We start from the raw sequence: 16,684 nt of genomic DNA on the forward strand, positions 1-16,684 counted from the left end.
CCGCATATGGGTACAACTGCATATCTAAGGGGTTACCCGCTTAAATAAGCGATACATGATCTTGTTCTGGACACATCAGGCTAAACTCTGATGCCGGACCTTTTCTAGATAGAAACCAGACTCCTTTTGGACCATGACATCATTCTGACATCATAGGTAGGAGCTAGGCTCAGGCACTAGGCCATAGGCCGGTCAATTCTGGACCCTAGGCCCAGGGCAGGGCAGGGCCAGACTATGACATCATATATGACATCATAGAGCACATGATACTTAGTAATCCTTACCCAGCTAGTTACCAGGGGTCCATTATCGGTCCCTGGGGGGTTTTCCCTCATGTATATAAGGCAGCATCCTGGGGCACCCTGTCCCCCAGTTCTATTCACTTCATTGTTGCGCTTAACAGCATTACCTCCCCCATACTTAAGTGCTTTATCTCCCCCCCTTACTATCAAGCTATAAGGTGGGTTTATAGGTTTTGTGATACTTCTATCGAAACAGTTTCCTCACACAGCTCACCGGTGATGAACCAGCATGCCATCGCCACATTAAAGAAAAAGTATATACTGCCATGAACATGCAGCATAAGACCAAGAAAAAGACCCCAATGATGATGAACATTGTAGCGATGTCCGCCATGCTGCCGTCTGTGACGCTTTGCAGCGAATAAGCCGACAGCGCGACCATGAAGCCAATCAGTGACCACATTAGTAGAGCGGCGGGGAGGCTGAGGAGGATGGAGTGGCCAGGCAACCCCAAGATTTGCTTGCGAGCATTGTAGATGTACGCGAACTGTTTTGGTAATTTCTTGAGCAAAGACTTCCAAAACAGACAATGGTGACTTACCGTGTGTGAAGAAGACAATTTGGTGTTGTGTTGGTGCCGCCATACGAAAAACACACCGGTGGTGATGCTGCCTAATGACGCAAAGGCGGACATGATGGCGCATACTCTCGCCATCTGATAGATATTCCCTACAGACAGCAGACACACAGTAGCTCTGCGAACTTAAAATTAGCGGGTTAGAGGCACGATAGCTGTACAACCCGTAGGCAACACAGCTTACGAAAGCAGTACGGTAGACTATATAATAAGGAGTATCAGCAAATTACTGGGAGATTAAATAGATGGCACTCACGACTAGGCTAAAATCAGAATATTCTTTCGTAAGTTGGTCGGTGTATGTTTCCCAGGCCTGATGCAGGCTGGACAAACGTCCCTGAAACTCACTAGCTCTTTGGACGTGCTCGAGATAGGAGTGCGGAATACCACATAATGGACCGTTAATCAGGATCCATAAGCAGTTCCGAGACATCCTAGATGAGCTTTGCCAGACAGAGTGCGGGCGCGACGTGCTTCGCCGATTTATCTCTGTTTGCTGAAATGTGAGCACGCCATAGCGCTCCGCCCTTCGGAAGCTGTCTGGAGTTCCATTTATTATACGTAATGTCACGCAAATAGGAAGGACACTTGCATGTCTCTCTTAGTATCCATGCGATGAGGATGTTTGTGGAAACCATGTTTCGGTCTGAGGTGTTATCTGAGCAGACATGGCTAGCCGGTCAGACTATAATATACGAAATACAGACTGGGTACCCACAGTGTGGTACGTCCAGAACCCGTAGAAGCTCCTCACACTCCGCTTTAGTGAACGGGACGGTGCTTTTCGTGCCTTGAGTGAGATTATCTAACCACTTGTAAGAGGTAATTCCAGTGAAGACGGCGAAGTAGAAAACTACCTAAATAATAGGACTTGACGATGTCCACCGTGTACATGAACGCGCCTGGAGGAATCGAGACGTGGGTAGGATGCCGTGACACAAAGTTCCAGTACAGCTGGCGACAGCGTAGCACTGACCACCTTAGCTTGTGGTAGGGTTCTCGATCTGATACAGCGAACTTACCTCGAGATAACGGAATATCACGGATAGGTTGAGTTACGGAAGAGAACTCGAGGCCATATTCCGCGGTGCATTGGGTGTGGTCAACGGCTAAATAGAGAGCGGAATACGAGTTGAAGCCAACGATACAGAGTTCCTGCCCGTCGGATAAGAGTGCAAGATTCTCTTTTTTGCAGATACTTGTGATCCTCTCTAGGGTTTCAGGGACCCGTATGTCTTCGTCGACAACAAGTCTGTACTCATCACACCGGAAATATACCCATCCACGGGGGTGGATGTACATGGTCCATCCCGAAGGAATACGGTAATTAGTGAAGAGCGCTGGCAGTGGCAGGGTGGTTTGGGTTGAAGGAGCCGGTGTCGTCGGTACAGGACTCGGGCATGATGTGGACGTCGAATGCGGCTGCGCACTCGAGGAGGACTATATATGACCGATGACATGATTAATGCATGTGTGCGAGGGATCTCGTAGGCTGTGAGCTTCATGATGGATGGATGGCTCTGAGTTTGACTTCGTGTCTTCGACCTTCGAGTCGCCTTGTACTGATATATGCTCTCATATTTTCAAGGTATCCGCCTCTAAGCGCTGAGCCGATTATCCTGATAGCCTTGTGGGTGCTTCGATCGGTGGAGGTCATGTCCCTTCCTGTGATTGGCTCACAGTTGTCTGCCGCCGCTACACGTATCCTTGCGGCAAGGATGGTATGCAGGCACCGAATACGCACCACTTGGCATCCCTATATATATTCGTTATGGCAGGACCCTGAGTAAATTATCCCTAACTAGCCCTCCGTGCAACTGTAAGCATGTCGACCATTCCAGAGCTCCCTTCGAAGCGCGTTCCTTACGGTAAGTGACTTGTGCTGTAGGATACAGCTGTATAGGAGTCCTCAAATAACGCACCGGTTCTGCAGTACGCCTGGGCAAGTCAGGCTTGAAAGTATCCAGAATCATACTGGGGTGCATGACCTACGGCGGTGGTAACTGGGCCGGGCAGAATTGGCTGCCCGATGAGGAAGAGGCCGTCAAGCATATCAAATACGCGTGTGTTCTTACGCTTTGTCGTATCCCATACTGAGATTAACGCGTCGCATATCCCATGCACTTCACGATTGTTCAGGTATGATGCTGGAATACAAACATTCGATACAGCCAACGTAAGCAAGACTGAAAATTCTGCCCTAGCACCCTTATGAATGAGAATGTATGCGTGCAGATGTATTCGAACGGAGGCTCCGAGGAGGTCCTAGGCAGGGCGATCAAGCAGCTAAATCTCCCTCGCGAGGAAATTGTAGTCATGACAAAGGTAATTACTTAAAGGTTGCGAAAGCGCAGGGCCTACGTTTGTCTGAACCTTGCAACAGTTTACTGGCTATGTATTCCCAAACTCGACCGTCGACATGGTACTCGATCCGGCGACAATCGAGGGCGAGGGCGTAGTGCGCTGCGTCAACCAATGGGGACATAGCCGCAAGGTGCGCTTCAGCCCGTGTCTTCAGTCGACAAAAAGATTGACCAAAGGAATGAAAAGCATATCTTCGACACCGTTAAGGCGAGCCTAAAGCGCTTGCAGTTAGACTACATAGATGTACTCCAAGGTAAGGAGTCTCAAGTGTCATCGTGAAGCCTTGTATTAGAGCTTTGCTTTTACAGTCCATCGATACCGAGAAGACTACCCGATGGAGGAGCTGATGGAAGCTCTCCACGATGTGGTCAAGGCGGGATATGTCCGCTACATCGGTATGAGCGGTTGCTACGCCTGGCAGTGTGAGTAGCGGGAGCATTGACAGCTCTTACTGAGTGTGGCGCTCACATTATTTTATCTCCGTCCCAGTCCACATCATGCAGAGTAAGGGCCACTTCGCTCGCAGCACCCACCATGATCTGACAGGACCGTCTGCATAGACTATGCCATCAACAACCGCCTCACGCCCTTCATCTCCATGCAGGACCGACACAGCCTCGTCTACCGCGAGGAGGAGCGCGAGATGTTCCCTACGCTCGAGGTATGCGGCGCTCTGGCTGAGTGTGCATAGCTGACAGCAGCCAACGTGTGCCAGCATTTTGGCGTCTCCTCTATCCCCTACCATTCGCTGGCCCGGGGAATTCTGTGCAGACCCTTCAGCCAGCAAGCGGCCACCAAGAGGGGCGAGGATGCGTCAGTATCCGTTCAATTCGGATGGAGATCGCTCTGACCTAGATGCACGATCAGGGCTAAGCGATCAGCCAAGTTTTTGGAGGCGAACCCGCACGTGGAAACGATTGTGAATCGGTGTGTGCATTCCTCGCAATATTTATTGCATAGAAGACTCATGTATGTCTCAACCTCAGCGTCGAAGAGATCGCGAAGAAGCGCGATGTGAGCATGGCCCAAGTTGCCATCGCCTGGGAGCTCTCGAAGAGTGGTATGTGTACCATTATATGCGGAGGCAATCTGTTCATCGCTACTTTCACCGCAGTTGTCGCAGCCCCTGTTGTGGGCACCACCAAGCTGGAAAATATCAAGGACATCATCGGTAAGGGATACAGCAAAACGTTGTCTGCTACCCACAGCCGCTGATCCCGCGGCATATACGTATCTTCCAGAGGGTGTCTTCCTCAAGCTGTCTGAGGAAGAGACCAAGTACCTGGAAGAGCCGTACAGACCAATGGACCTGATGATTTGAAGACGGGTGGAAGCCCTCGTCCTGGTCTCGAAACTCCGTGTGGCATTCTCGAGCCGTGCTGCATGATTTTGCTGCATTGTTTAGATTAAGCTCATGTACCATTAGATCTCGTGAACATACCTGCATTTTTAGGTCTGCTTTCTCTCTTAGCCTCCACACTAGTTATTTCCACGTGTATATCTGAACGACACGTCTCGACCACAGATGCTGCAGAAGGCCAGGGCGACGACATCGAGTTCAACCGAGGCTTTCAGATGTCCGAGACACGCGCCAGTAGCAGCGAAGGAGACAGTATGACGCCCCTCCTGTCCGAGAAGGTAAACGGTGATGCTCCAGCGTAGCGGACGACGCAACTACTTTGCGTGCTCCTTGCGTCCCGTTACAGACAATGGCACCGTACTAGTAGCCCGAAGGTCGAGGATCCGGACAACCATCTCCTGGCCTGCCTATATGATAGAAGGACCTCTACCGCAGGAGCATGTCTTCACGACCTCATAGTATGTCTTCCCAGACTTCAATGCCTTCGCGCCAATACATTTACTATGTTAGGGTGTCGTGAAGATATGTCGCCGATACATTCACTGTCAGGGCCGGGGATATCAGAACGAAGTGCAAACCGTTGGACGTCCAGATGAATTGAGTGTCTGTCTATGGGATTACACCGGATGGCTCTACTGTAGTATGAAGCTTGTAAGATACAACGATGCGTGGTAGATGTGAATAACGACATAAGGCACACGACAGCACTGGCAGGCCCAGAATGCAAAGCACCATGAAGACGGAGGGGAGGGAGTTTCATAACATGCTTGAGGCATTATGAGAAGAAGTAGAGCGACTTCTTGATGGTGTTAACGTCGAAACTACCCTTCAGTGGAACCGGGGGCAGGACGTCGATAAGCTCGACGAATTTGCCGGCGATGGCAGGGTCCTCCACTTCGCCAACAGGGTCCTCTTCGTCCAGCGCATCTTCGTCGTCATTCTCCGCTTCGACAACTGGCTTCTGCTTGGGGCTTTTACGCCTGCCACGTTTTGCCTTGACTGGTTCTCCGTCCTCGTTCTCAACCGGCTGGGGAGGATAAACCTCTAACTCCTTGATCGCAGCGGACGATCCCATCAGGCCAAGTTTTGCCAGAGCAGTGCCTTGCCTCAAGGTCATTAGAGGTATCTTGTAGCCTTTGTACCGCTCGCGGAACTAGAGAAACTTGAATAACAAGACATTGAGGAGGACAAGGCACACTCACCTCATCCATCAGCCTATTCAGAACATCTGAGGAATGTAGGGCGATGAAGGTATCACGAATGATGGCAGACATTTGGTCAATGCTGCCAGCGTGGGTCCAGTACGAGTCGTGCACGGACGCAAATGTCAAGCCTTGTGTCTGAGAACGTTATGTTAAGCACGACAGTAGAAAAATTGACGTTGAGCGCACATACCTTGCACTCCAGGGCCGTCAACATCATGTGCGTGGCATCGAGACTGTGGATGAAGTTGGGCGGGAATGCGGACGCCTGCTTTGCCGCATTGACTGGCGCATCAAACGTTAGAGCCAAGTATATAAACAACTCTTTCTAGACGACGCACCACTGGTTGGAGAGGTGGGGTCCGAGATGTAGACCGTCTGTAGCGAGGTCATGATCTGCCTGCGACGCGTTGCCCTGTACGGCTGGACGATAGGCAGGCCTAGCGGCGTCGTCCACACAACCGACGTCATCTGCTCTTTCTTCAGGCGATTGAGGATCGTGTCTTTTGGCCCGACTTTTGCTTTGGGAGAACGAGAGATCGGCTTATTAATCGCAGCCTCAAGACGGTCAGGCGGGATCGACTTTGCGATGAGGCGCGCAGTCGTGTTGAGCCAGGTCTGGATGTCCTTCGCGCCCTTGAAAAGATCACCGATGCACCCAAGCACCTTCTTTGCGACGTACGACGCCGCGAGCCAACACTCTTCGGCGGGGATGTCGCCCCTATCTTTCAGCTGCTTCTCGATCTGGTCGCGTGCACCAATAAATGTCACGCCGTAAACTGTTGTCATGACCGTTTGCTTCACGACCTTGCGAGAGATCTTCCCTTGAAGCATCTTCGCATACTTGTCGCCCTTCAGTAAATCCTCCGCCATAGCCTGCTCAACCATGTTGGCAACATAGGTGTACACGTCCGACGGCCGGTCTGTGACATCAAGATTGACCTGCTTGGCACCTTGCACGTCACCACCAAGTGCAGCGTAATGCTGCAAACCGTTACACGTACCGTCCTGGTGGACGGGGAGGGCGCACATGTACTCATACGGGTTGGGCGACTCAAGGGCAGCCTTGAGCTCCATGCAAGTAGCAAGGCATTGCCATGCGTCGTCTGCTTGAGTCCACCATTTGCGGCCCTAGAGGCGAGATGTGAGGAAGTGGTCTTTTATAGTCAATACGACTCACCTCCAGTGGATTCTCGACACTATCGTAGATGTCGTCGAGATGTTCGTGGACAAACTGAACTCGCTCGTCGAAGCTACCTTTGTCGTAACCATACAAGTTTGCCAGATGGATTTTCAGCCAACGTAGACCACGTTCTCCCAGGGGTTTCGCTTCGCCGAATTTCAAAAGCCCACGACTCAAGTCATCTCCAATGTGACTTAGATGTGGAGGAAGAGGGTACGCGCGTCCACGGAAGTCAACATTGTGGGGGAAGTATATGGTGTCACCCAAGAACTGGTATGAAATTTATTAACATGGATAAATCCGCCTTGCGAAGTAAGTACTTACAGCACGAGCAATTTCGATCTTGTAGTTGACGCTGCATCGATCGGAGTGATTGTTCGCCTTACCGAGGATGTGCATTTTCTGCCTCTGGAGATAAATGATGCGAGCCTTGGGGTCCGTATCGATATTATCAGGTCGGCCGGGCTCAGGCAAATCATATACAGCAGGTGGAATCTTGCACCACCGCTGGCCTGAGTTCCAAACCTGTAGCACAAGTTCAAAAATCTTGCGATTAATTGACCATGGTGTGCTGCCGAGGACGTCAAGACTGGCATAAATCAACTCAAGGTTGCCTTGTGTAGAGGCATGCCGAAGGTAGGTTTGTTGCTCTTGCGACTCCTTAAACCGCATCGCCCACGCTACATGTCATCAATGAGCAACACCGGTTCAAGGCTGAGTGGATATCACTCACTCGTATTGTAGAGATAGCCTCCTTGATCGTAACTTAGCCAAGGCTTGGGCTTTACAAGCATAGGCAAATGACGCGGGTGCAGCGTCTCTCGAAGCGCATCCTTAGCCATACGCTCAGAGATTTCGGGATTTAGCTTGATCACGCCGAGCTTGTAACCCCTCAGATACTCGTACGAGTGGAAGAACGCCGGCTGTTCCTCCGTACTGGCAAGATGTGGTTAGACGTAGGATGAGAACTGAGTGATAATCATCGCTTACACGATGTCACCTGTTTTCCTGTCGTTCATGGTGCGCGTGACAGTCGCGACATCCATCAGGCAGTCTACAAGGAAGCTGCCAACCTTGACACGGACCATCTGCGACCATTCGGATGTCCAGTCCTCTGCATCCTCCATGAACTTGCGCGCAGCCACCCGCCGCGCATGTAGATCGCGATACCCCAGCGTGGAGAAGAAGCCTGTGTCGGTCGATCGGTGGGAGGAGGACGGGATCGAGATGTTGTTCTTCTTGCACATTTGCGCTTTGTACTCCAGCTCGACGGCCTTGCCAACCGCGAGCAATGCGCGCGCTGTCTTCATACCATCAGCGACTCCACCAGAGCCTTGCAGGTGCATGAGCTCCAGAATCGTGATCAGTGACAGCTTTTCTGGCGGAAGAAGCGATAGAAAGGGGCTTAAAACCACGATCTGTTTAGTATCGCCTGGTGACTGCAAGTGAACAGGTAAAACTTTGAGGATTACGGCGGAGACATACGGTGCTTTTCCTCCAGCCGTCTCAGCGTCCGCTTCTCGTCCTCTATAATGTGAGGAATCTCCGCTGCCAGCCGCGCCTGCAGTTTCTGATGCCAGGCCCACATCCACGTGCGCAGATCGACGTTGTTCAGACCCTTTGTATTTAACCCGAGCTCGTCAAACAATTCCGACTGGTGCTTCAGCTTCGCCTTTGCAACCTCGTACACAGATTCCTCGAGCAGCTTTTGACGTGCGGCAACGTCATCCGGCAAGACACGACGCGCAAAGATGACCTGTGAGAGGTGTTTGCGCAGCGTATCGAGGTTGAACGGAACCTCGTACTCCGGTTCCGGCAGTGGCTCGTTCGTCGTGAAATCGAGCACCGATCCGTCCTCCGCATGCGCAACCTGGATAATCTCTACTTGTTTCTGGGGAGGGATATCAGCCTCCTCCACATCCCTGTAGGAGATATCCACTCACTTTCAACTTGAGGACGGGCAAGGCCTCCGGAACATCCTCCAGCGGATCGACTTCTTGCCGCCCAAGCGTCTCCGCCATACCAAGTTCGTTCACCACCTTCGACATGCCCATCTCCGCCGCCGCCTTCGAGAGCAGCTGGATCGCCTGTGACGCTTCCTCGTTCGACGTAAATGCGCGGTCGGACACCACGAGCGTCGGAGGAATCTGGCGTCCAAGCATGCTGCTCAGAAGTGCCGCAGGCTCGTGCACCGCGGCGATCGGGATCTGCTGCACCGTGCCCGACGTTGGGTTGTACCGCAGCCAAGCGAGCAGCATCAGTGCGTACGTGTTCGCTGTCGGCCGTGCGGTTGCGTGTGCCTCCATCTGCGCGTACAGCACCCACGCCTCATCCAGCCAGCCACTGCGTTCGTCCTCGTCCTTCGCGCCAGCTAACTCGACGAATGCATTGAGGAGCGAGTTGTACACCCTTGAGTCGAGCAGCATGTCGCCCTTCTCGGAGCTGCGCAGCCGCTCGAAGATCTCCTTTGCACGCGGAACGTCGTAGAGATTGTGTAGGCAGGCGTCAATGACGGAAAGTTGGTCCTGCGTGGGCGAATCCGTGAAGTAGAAATCGTTCAGGGCGCTTGTTTCAGTGTTTGGTAGGGGTGTCGGCAGAATCGTGTAGGGTGTGCGCCGGCGGAGGAAGCCTTCCATTTCGCTCGAGATGCCCGCCGAGGACATAAACGTGGGCACCTCTTCTTGCTGAGCTGCGTGTGCCAGAGCAGGCGCCTTTGCAGATTTTGTGGGGGTAGAATAAAGACGTGCTGGCCGAGGAAGACTCTGGCGGGAGTACGACAGCAAAGTCGTCTCCATTCTTCGCGACACATTGCGCCTCGTGAGCGGAATCATTTTGGTTGGTAATAAGTAGGTGTTCGTCGTCGACACGCCCAGCAATCCAAGGCTCTGAACAGTCGACGAAGTACTGTGAGCGATGAGGAGGGGACACAATTTGGCGCTGGCTGCAATTACTGACCAAATTTTCCGCCACCAGTATATTTGGCAGACGCAAATAATACCGGGAAGTCCCGTTAGACAGCTTTTCGGCATTTCGTCTGACATTGGCACGTGAGGACCTTGATCGTTTACCACCACCAAGCCACTTTCGCGTTTCGCGTCGCGTCAGACCTGCGATTTTGGTAAACACGCTCTTGCACCCTCAATTACTCCAGAACTGTGCCGAACTTAGAACGTACACAGGATTTAACGCGTCACCAAGAATCGTTCACCAGCTGCCCTTCGCCACAACAGCTATGCCATCCCCCGCGAAAGGAAAGAAAGCTGGCGCAAAGTCGAACGCTGCCGCAGAGAAAGCTGAAGAGTTGTCTGCTCAACAACCTGCACAGCAGCGCGTGTTGCAGACACGTAGTCATAAAGCAGGATTGTTGGTGCGTGTCTTCTGACTATTCCTATCCATCCAGTTCGCGCCGGACGCACTCGAGCATCGGTTGAAATATTATACTTCGCGCGTCCTCTACCCGAACGCCACAATAGCAGCTGGCTGAACATCTCACAGTTTCCCGTTGGTCGTATTCATCGTTACCTCAAGCAACGAACACAGCACAACGTCCGCATAGGGGCTAAGGCGGCCGTCTACACATCTGCCATTCTGGAGTATCTCACGGCGGAGGTTTTGGAGCTGGCAGGTACGTTCTCGTCAGTTCCCTGCAACTCTGTCTCACCTAAACATTATCACTTGTCCTGGGCGCGATTAATCTTGTCCTGCATCTCACGCTTGCACAGGTAACGCGTCGAAAGATCTGCGCGTGAAGCGTATTACGCCACGCCACTTGCAGCTCGCAATACGTGGAGATGAGGAGCTCGACATCCTTGTTCGCGCCACCATCGCAGGAGGAGGTCAGTGATGCAGCTTCTTCAAGGCTCCCAACCGTGACTCACATTCTTTCGTTAGGTGTACTTCCATTCATCCACAAGAGCTTGACAGCAACCAAGAACCCAAAGAAAGCCATTGAGGGTGCTCAATGAGCTATCGACACCTCTCTTGCATCACCTCATATGAGATGAACGCTTTGCTGATATGCGACATGTTTTTTTGATGATATGTAGGTGTATGACTATACTTCCGTATGACCTTGCTGGTATTGCATCTTCTGTGTCATGATCCCTTCCGCTGAGTTGTTTGTATCCTCTGCGATGTGTATCAGAAACAGAGTACGAGTGTTTCAGGTCATTGAACACCTACGTGTTGTACAGTATTGATGGGATTTGGGGCTGTCAAAAGTTGTTGTGAAAATGCCTTGCAAACACAGGAACACCTGCAATCACTAGTGGGGGGTCAATAGTGCTCCTATAGTGGCAAGATCAAGCGACAACGTAACGAAGGCGCCGGTTCTGAAAACGTGGCTTTAGCGAGGATCAAACGCGATATATCGTTCTAGCGCGCCCTCGCCCCAGCTCGCTTCAACTATTCAACGACGTATTTGCGTCGCCAAGCATGCAGAACCGAGGCGGACACGCAGCGAGGATCTCATCCGCAATCGTCTTTAACTGCTGTGAAGCAGCCGTTACCTCGACATCCTCTGACGTTCCCCAGTTGAAAGCGTAACATGGGCAAAGTTCTGCATCTCCCCGGGATATTCTTCCTGTTCTCCGCGTTCGTGCTTCTGTTGCTCGTGTCCATATCGCTTCCATACCTCACGGTCTTCGACTTTGCGAGAGTGCACTTCAACGAGGGAGGGCCTATCTCGATAGGCTCGGACACGAATGCAGTGTCCCAGCTGAGGGTACGCATCAGGCAAATCGAAATGGGTTCCCGCGAAACTGACTTTGGTCTCGACATTAGTTCGGCATATGGTAGGGCTCTTCTCCCCTAGTGAAGACAAAGGCTTCACACGTCCATGCAGGGCCGGTTGCTGGTACGAGGCCTCGTCCGGCCACCGAGCGTGCAGCGCTGCGGGTAAGTGCAACATACCTCATGTCCCCATGCAGCCGGCAGCCTGACACCTTCCGCCGTGTGTGCGGCACAGGATACGCATACAACACGACAATGTATGCCGGCTCGACGCGCGCGGACTCTATCACGATCGGCGCGTCCTGGACGCGCGGGCTCGCAATTCACCCCGTCGCCGCGGGCATGTCACTCATCGCCCTCCTGCTCTCGCTCTCTGCGCATATCACCGTGAGGCTGCTCGCAGCGCTCGCGGCGTTCCTCGCGAGCACCATCACGCTCATCGCATTCGCGACAGACATCGCGCTTTTCGCGTATGTGAAAGAGAAAGCAAGCAAGCTTGACGGCACGACCACGACCACAGACACTGCGCCAGGTACGTTGTCTGCCCCCCTCCACTCCCTCTACGGTGTAAGCCAGAAAGACGGGCACTTACATGTTCGTTTCGCGCAGCGTTCTGGATGACCTTCGCGGCGATGCTGCTACTTTGGCTCGCGGGCGGCATGATGTGCATTGGCAGGCGGCGGGACAGAATGTCGGACGCGACGAACTATCCAATGGCCTCTAGCAAAGTCTCCAAGTCGTGGAGAGACCGATTCACCAAGGCATAGAAAATCTGCAGATCGCATCACCACAGATTTACGGAACTCTCACCCGTGTTCATTGGCATCCGAGCAACGAAGGACGCATACCCAGGATCTGACTTATTTACATCTACGTTGTCGTTAATCAGTCACACTCGCTCATCCCTAATGCCCCATCCGATATAATGCTTAACCCGATTGTTCTCAACGAAATCCAATATTCAAGCATAGTAGCCTTCATTGGTGTATGGGTGCCGTGCTCTGTCCTGCGAGAGGGATCCATCTCTAAACAAACAGTAACGCAATATTGTCGAGAACGGCATAAGCGGTGAAAGGAGATAATGCGGCAATCACTTGAGGGCAACTTGTACAGGAGTTCAGCAGAAGAAGATTCCATTTTCACAGTATAAAATTATGCACTGTGCTCTAGTGGTGCGCCGACTCTGCCTTGGGCTCATCCGCCTCTAGGAAAGCCAGGAAGGTGTCCGCACCGGTCACCAACGTCTCGGGCGAGTGCGTAGCACTAGCGGTCTGGCCAGTCACTACAGGCTCCACCGCGTCGTATGCTGAGAGCTCAGCGGCGAGGTCGGCGGGAAGAGTCGGAGGTTGCGGCGCGGCAGGGATTGAGTACGACTTGACAGCTCCGACGTGTGCGTCCTTCACCTGTAGTACACGCATATTAGTTGGATCATATCCGCATACGCACTATACGTGACACGCACCGGCGCAGGGGGCTTGTATGCCTTCAGCTCCTTGATGTACAGGTCCTGGACAAAGTCTGCGTGCCGCGGGTGAGCTGGACGCCGGTGCCAGCTGACGGCCCGTCACGCACCTTTGCGCGCGACCGCAGAGGTCGAGAAGGCGCAGGAGCGCGAGACCGAGCGAGCCTGGCCGGTACGGTGTTAGTCAACGTCGTGCATAGCATCGCACAGAAAACATACGGCGAGGGAGGCCTGCCTGAGGAGGGGCGACGACATGGTCAAGAACAAAAGTGTGACGTGACGGTGGTCACGCGTCCGGCCTCGGTTGGGCTCGGGCTGGCGCTCTCGCCCCCCGCCGAACCTGTTCGTCACCGCTCCTCACTGCATATAAGCCCACACACCCAGCTGCGCCCCCATTCACCTCGACAGCTACCACGATGCTCGCAAGAATTGTTACGACCTCCGCCCGCCGCATGCCCCGCGCGTCTCCCGCGGCGGTGCGTTTCTACTCGGAGAACTCCTTCAAGTGAGTGGTAGCGCGGTTACATCATAGCGTGGGCTAAACCTTGTTCCTGCAGCAAGAAAGAGAAGGCGCACGAAGGTCAGCACGGGGCACGCTGAGTGCTGTATCTCTTGTCGAGCTGACAGCGACCTGCAGACCAGTATGCCCGCCAACATGAGGCGGAGCAGCTGAAGAGGCTGAAGGCAGAGGTATGTATTCGTATACCCTCTGCAAGCATATACAATCCTTAAAATATGACGTAGATTGCGGCCAAGAAAGCGGAATTGGTGAGTTACTTTTTGCTGAGATGTCCTTGCATACATGATTAATATTGCGACTGTCCAGGCTAAATTGGAGAAGGAGCACGAGGAGGCCTCGTCGAAACAGAAGTGATTGCATAGCGCATACTGTTACTTTGGTTCTGGATTCATCCCATGTAGGTCCGTAGTATTACGGATCCAGCTGAAGCTGAACTCAAGGCCTTGACAGCCACGTCTTGTTTGTACAATGCATAGCATGCGAATCCATAGCGCCACGCATTCTGTTCTCGAGCGCGTTGTACCGATCAAAGAAGACACCAATTTACCAGGAATGTCAAGGTGATGAGATTGTTGGTTGCGAGACTATCTGTACGTGCACATGGTCTGTTGCACAAGCCGATTAGTCCTTCCTGCGAGATCCTCCTGGAATGGATGAAGAACAGTACCTCAACAGTTATGATGTCTGGGAATCTCAATCTAACTCTGTGTCATGGCGACCTACGTCACTTGATAGCATGTGTTTGATCATTACCTTCTTCTGTTCATGTCTCCGCGCCTTCCCATCACTTCCTGGCTTTCTCATGCTCCAGGATACCTCATGAGTGGGCTGTATGCTTGATTATCGCTTCAATCACTCTTGATATGAGGTCGTTTACGCATTCGCGGCGACCGCGATGGTGACTGATCGTCCTCAAATAGGATGGAATTGCCTTGACTCACTATAGCGTCGCACCCCTAGATTAATACAATCGTCGTCCAGGCTCAATCAGAGAAAGGAGGTGAAGAAGTCTTGCCGAAAGGGAAGCGACCGTACAGCGTATACTTCCTGCTCAACGCTGGAATTGCCAGTTTCTTCTGTAAGTATAATGGCTACTGGTCCCATCTAATACTGAGTTGTGGTTTACGTTATTGTTTTGAGACAGCTTCCTAGCAATAGCATATTTTATGCTCGCCTGTTTCAAGGAGTGGTAGTATTTCAAGGATCCGTTATATACCGTACGTCACGTTTCTCCTTCTTGTCCACACAATCTCACCCGCACTTACACACGTTCTTCTTGATTCTCACTGCCAACGCGATCTCGTAATAGGTGAAAAATACTACCAGCGACAATTACGTCTTCACAAGTTAGCTGTGGTCATGGGCCGTCATGTCAAGAACGGAATTTGAAGACACGTCTGTCAAACGTGTCCGTGTGTCGAATAGGGAGGTGCGAAGGACACCGACACTTGTATTCAAAATCACCTTCTATCGATGTCTGCATTACGCCCTTCTCACGTCGACCTTCATTTTCAGAGACGGTGTTATCATCTCCGTCCATCGCCCAACAACATCCGTAGCGCGTTTCGATAATTACGCAGGCTTAACTGACAGTCGGCTTCTCCGTGCCGTTCTGAGAGCGGTCCGTCACGACAAAGCCGTATCGACGGCCCGTAGTCATCCTGGCATCTATGATTCCTCTGTGTTATTTTTAGCATTGCGTCACTTCTCGCGTCCTCGTGCTTTGGCGATTCCTGACGAGTGTATTGTATTGCCGACTGTCAGCGAAGACACGTGCTTCGCGAATCCTGATGTCAACGGTCTGGGATTCTGCAGGATGGAAGGCGAATGTGCTGTTGTGTTCAGCCTGTTTACGCTACTGTCGCTGCTGTTACTGCTGCGCCAGAAAGATCACAAGAAGTGAGTAGTTATTACACAGTCCCATACTCAACAACGAGTGTAGCAACTCCAGGAATGAATGTGTGAAGTCCCTCAGTCCTCGGGCACGTTGCACATCTCCTATCTAAGCCCGTTGAAGTCGCTAGTCAGCGCTTCAGCGCTCGCGCACGACCTCTGAGCTTCTCTCTGGCTCGGCATGTCACGGAGGCACCTGCCACATAGACATCCATGAGAATTCAGAGTCTCTCTCGCGGCATCGGACCAAATCGCCTGAGAAGAAGCTTGCCGCGTCCAATTTCCTTCGCTGAGAAGTGGCCTAGCTCAGGCTTCTGCGTTGTAGACAATGTCCTTGAGGATCCTTGTTTCCTCGAATGTTCCCGGGCACATCCCACGGCAAACTTCGTAATACTGTGAGTTCTCGTCGAGCAGCAGTCGAGCTCAGTCTCACGCTGTACCTTCTCTCGAGCCTCCCGTACACCTGCTATACACCGAACCGAATAGTGTTGTCTGAGCACGCGGCGCGACATGCCAGACGGCGCGATGCATCTCATCAGCCGGCGCTGTCCGCAATCCCAGCCGCTGAGTGGCAATGCATCAACCTGGGAAGGCCAGATCAACGAGCCAGATATAGCACAGCAGGCTACATGCGCCCCTGATCTGACTTGTGGGGCCCGTGTACGCCCGTATACAAGTTGGCCTGCGAGCCCGTCTCCCGTTGCACCACCCGTGCATCGTACTCATCCAAGTCAACTGTCCCGTTCCGCCGGTTTCTGGATCCGCCGGTGCCCCTGGCAGGTGGACGGTGGCCCAAGGTTCGCCTTGACGTATCTCTCAGCAATTGTCTGATCCTTGCTCAGCTGCTGACAACAGACGGGGCGACAAGGGGATACTGAATTGAGCCCCGGTGGCGGTCATAAGACGGTATTATACAGCTCGGCCCGATTAACGGGCATCCGGCAGCTACTTCAGGTCTCGCCCGTAATCTCTCGCGCGTCTGCGCGTCATTCGTTCTTAGGTGCGAGTCTGGGTTCTGTAGGTCACGAAACGACCCTCCTCACTCACGACGCACTCACCTCCGTCCAGAATATTGATTTGCTGTAACTGT

At 52.6% G+C, this 16,684-nt stretch overlaps 7 protein-coding genes across 7 annotated transcripts; 3 read left to right on the top strand and 4 right to left on the bottom strand.

Moving 5' to 3' along the window:
• Positions 1-205: 205 nt before the first annotated feature.
• On the bottom strand, positions 206-2,181 carry POSPLADRAFT_1159420 (hypothetical protein; the record flags this gene model as incomplete). The annotated part of the gene is given in 9 exon segments (XM_024487422.1): positions 206-232; positions 285-445; positions 517-563; positions 617-789; positions 844-971; positions 991-1,058; positions 1,224-1,419; positions 1,598-1,684; positions 1,902-2,181. The coding sequence occupies 9 exon segments, from the start codon at positions 2,179-2,181 to the stop codon at positions 206-208; spliced, it is 1,167 nt and encodes a 388-aa protein (XP_024333412.1).
• On the top strand, positions 2,111-4,706 carry POSPLADRAFT_1068052 (hypothetical protein; the record flags this gene model as incomplete). The annotated part of the gene is made up of 12 exons (XM_024482261.1): positions 2,111-2,129; positions 2,813-2,942; positions 3,019-3,055; positions 3,115-3,204; positions 3,367-3,496; positions 3,552-3,665; positions 3,804-3,904; positions 3,959-4,056; positions 4,111-4,170; positions 4,230-4,303; positions 4,358-4,414; positions 4,485-4,706. The coding sequence occupies 12 exons, from the start codon at positions 2,111-2,113 to the stop codon at positions 4,562-4,564; spliced, it is 990 nt and encodes a 329-aa protein (XP_024333413.1). The 3' UTR covers positions 4,565-4,706.
• A 458-nt stretch (positions 4,707-5,164) lies between these two features.
• On the bottom strand, positions 5,165-9,273 carry POSPLADRAFT_1175011 (hypothetical protein). The gene is made up of 10 exons (XM_024488320.1): positions 8,932-9,273; positions 8,474-8,858; positions 7,979-8,420; positions 7,722-7,924; positions 7,313-7,668; positions 6,986-7,258; positions 6,147-6,936; positions 5,999-6,090; positions 5,806-5,943; positions 5,165-5,756 (listed from the first exon to the last, which is right to left on the bottom strand). Exons 1-10 carry the CDS (start codon positions 9,244-9,246, stop codon positions 5,379-5,381), a joined length of 3,372 nt encoding a protein of 1,123 aa, XP_024333414.1. The 5' UTR covers positions 9,247-9,273; the 3' UTR covers positions 5,165-5,378.
• POSPLADRAFT_1090723 (hypothetical protein) lies at positions 9,247-9,624 on the bottom strand (the record flags this gene model as incomplete). Its single annotated transcript, XM_024483084.1, has 1 exon — positions 9,247-9,624. A coding segment is annotated over one exon (378 nt), but the record flags the coding sequence as incomplete, so codon positions are not given.
• Positions 9,625-10,220: 596 nt separating this feature from the next.
• On the top strand, positions 10,221-10,953 carry POSPLADRAFT_1159161 (hypothetical protein; the record flags this gene model as incomplete). The annotated part of the gene is made up of 4 exons (XM_024487400.1): positions 10,221-10,355; positions 10,484-10,613; positions 10,711-10,824; positions 10,880-10,953. 4 exons carry the CDS (start codon positions 10,221-10,223, stop codon positions 10,951-10,953), a joined length of 453 nt encoding a protein of 150 aa, XP_024333416.1.
• A 507-nt stretch (positions 10,954-11,460) lies between these two features.
• On the top strand, positions 11,461-12,686 carry POSPLADRAFT_1068055 (hypothetical protein). Its single transcript, XM_024482262.1, has 5 exons — positions 11,461-11,711; positions 11,771-11,781; positions 11,832-11,884; positions 11,955-12,251; positions 12,329-12,686. The coding sequence occupies exons 1-5, from the start codon at positions 11,535-11,537 to the stop codon at positions 12,484-12,486; spliced, it is 696 nt and encodes a 231-aa protein (XP_024333417.1). The 5' UTR covers positions 11,461-11,534; the 3' UTR covers positions 12,487-12,686.
• Positions 12,687-12,837: 151 nt separating this feature from the next.
• On the bottom strand, positions 12,838-13,635 carry POSPLADRAFT_1068056 (hypothetical protein; the record flags this gene model as incomplete). Its single annotated transcript, XM_024482263.1, has 5 exons — positions 12,838-13,122; positions 13,182-13,237; positions 13,292-13,346; positions 13,401-13,521; positions 13,562-13,635. The coding sequence occupies 5 exons, from the start codon at positions 13,633-13,635 to the stop codon at positions 12,886-12,888; spliced, it is 543 nt and encodes a 180-aa protein (XP_024333418.1). The 3' UTR covers positions 12,838-12,885.
• Positions 13,636-16,684: the final 3,049 nt, after the last annotated feature.

Source organism: Postia placenta, assembly GCF_002117355.1.
Source record: "Postia placenta MAD-698-R-SB12 unplaced genomic scaffold POSPLAscaffold_22, whole genome shotgun sequence".
Lineage (NCBI taxonomy): Eukaryota > Fungi > Basidiomycota > Agaricomycetes > Polyporales > Adustoporiaceae > Rhodonia > Rhodonia placenta.

What these genes read in the sequence shown, in the direction of transcription:
- POSPLADRAFT_1175011 (XM_024488320.1), bottom strand. Translation starts at nt 9,246, where the DNA reads ATGCTGCTCGCTTGGCTGCGGTACAACCCAACGTCGGGCACGGTGCAG. An exon ending in GTGTCGAGAATCCACTGGAG is followed by an intron (nt 6,937 to 6,985) that starts GTGAGTCGTATT and finishes TCTCGCCTCTAG; the next exon opens with GGCCGCAAATGGTGGACTCA. An exon ending in CCCCACCTCTCCAACCAGTG is followed by an intron (nt 6,091 to 6,146) that starts GTGCGTCGTCTA and finishes TTGATGCGCCAG; the next exon opens with TCAATGCGGCAAAGCAGGCG.
- POSPLADRAFT_1068055 (XM_024482262.1), top strand. Translation starts at nt 11,535, where the DNA reads ATGGGCAAAGTTCTGCATCTCCCCGGGATATTCTTCCTGTTCTCCGCG. An exon ending in CCGAGCGTGCAGCGCTGCGG is followed by an intron (nt 11,885 to 11,954) that starts GTAAGTGCAACA and finishes TGTGCGGCACAG; the next exon opens with GATACGCATACAACACGACA. An exon ending in GACCACAGACACTGCGCCAG is followed by an intron (nt 12,252 to 12,328) that starts GTACGTTGTCTG and finishes CGTTTCGCGCAG; the next exon opens with CGTTCTGGATGACCTTCGCG.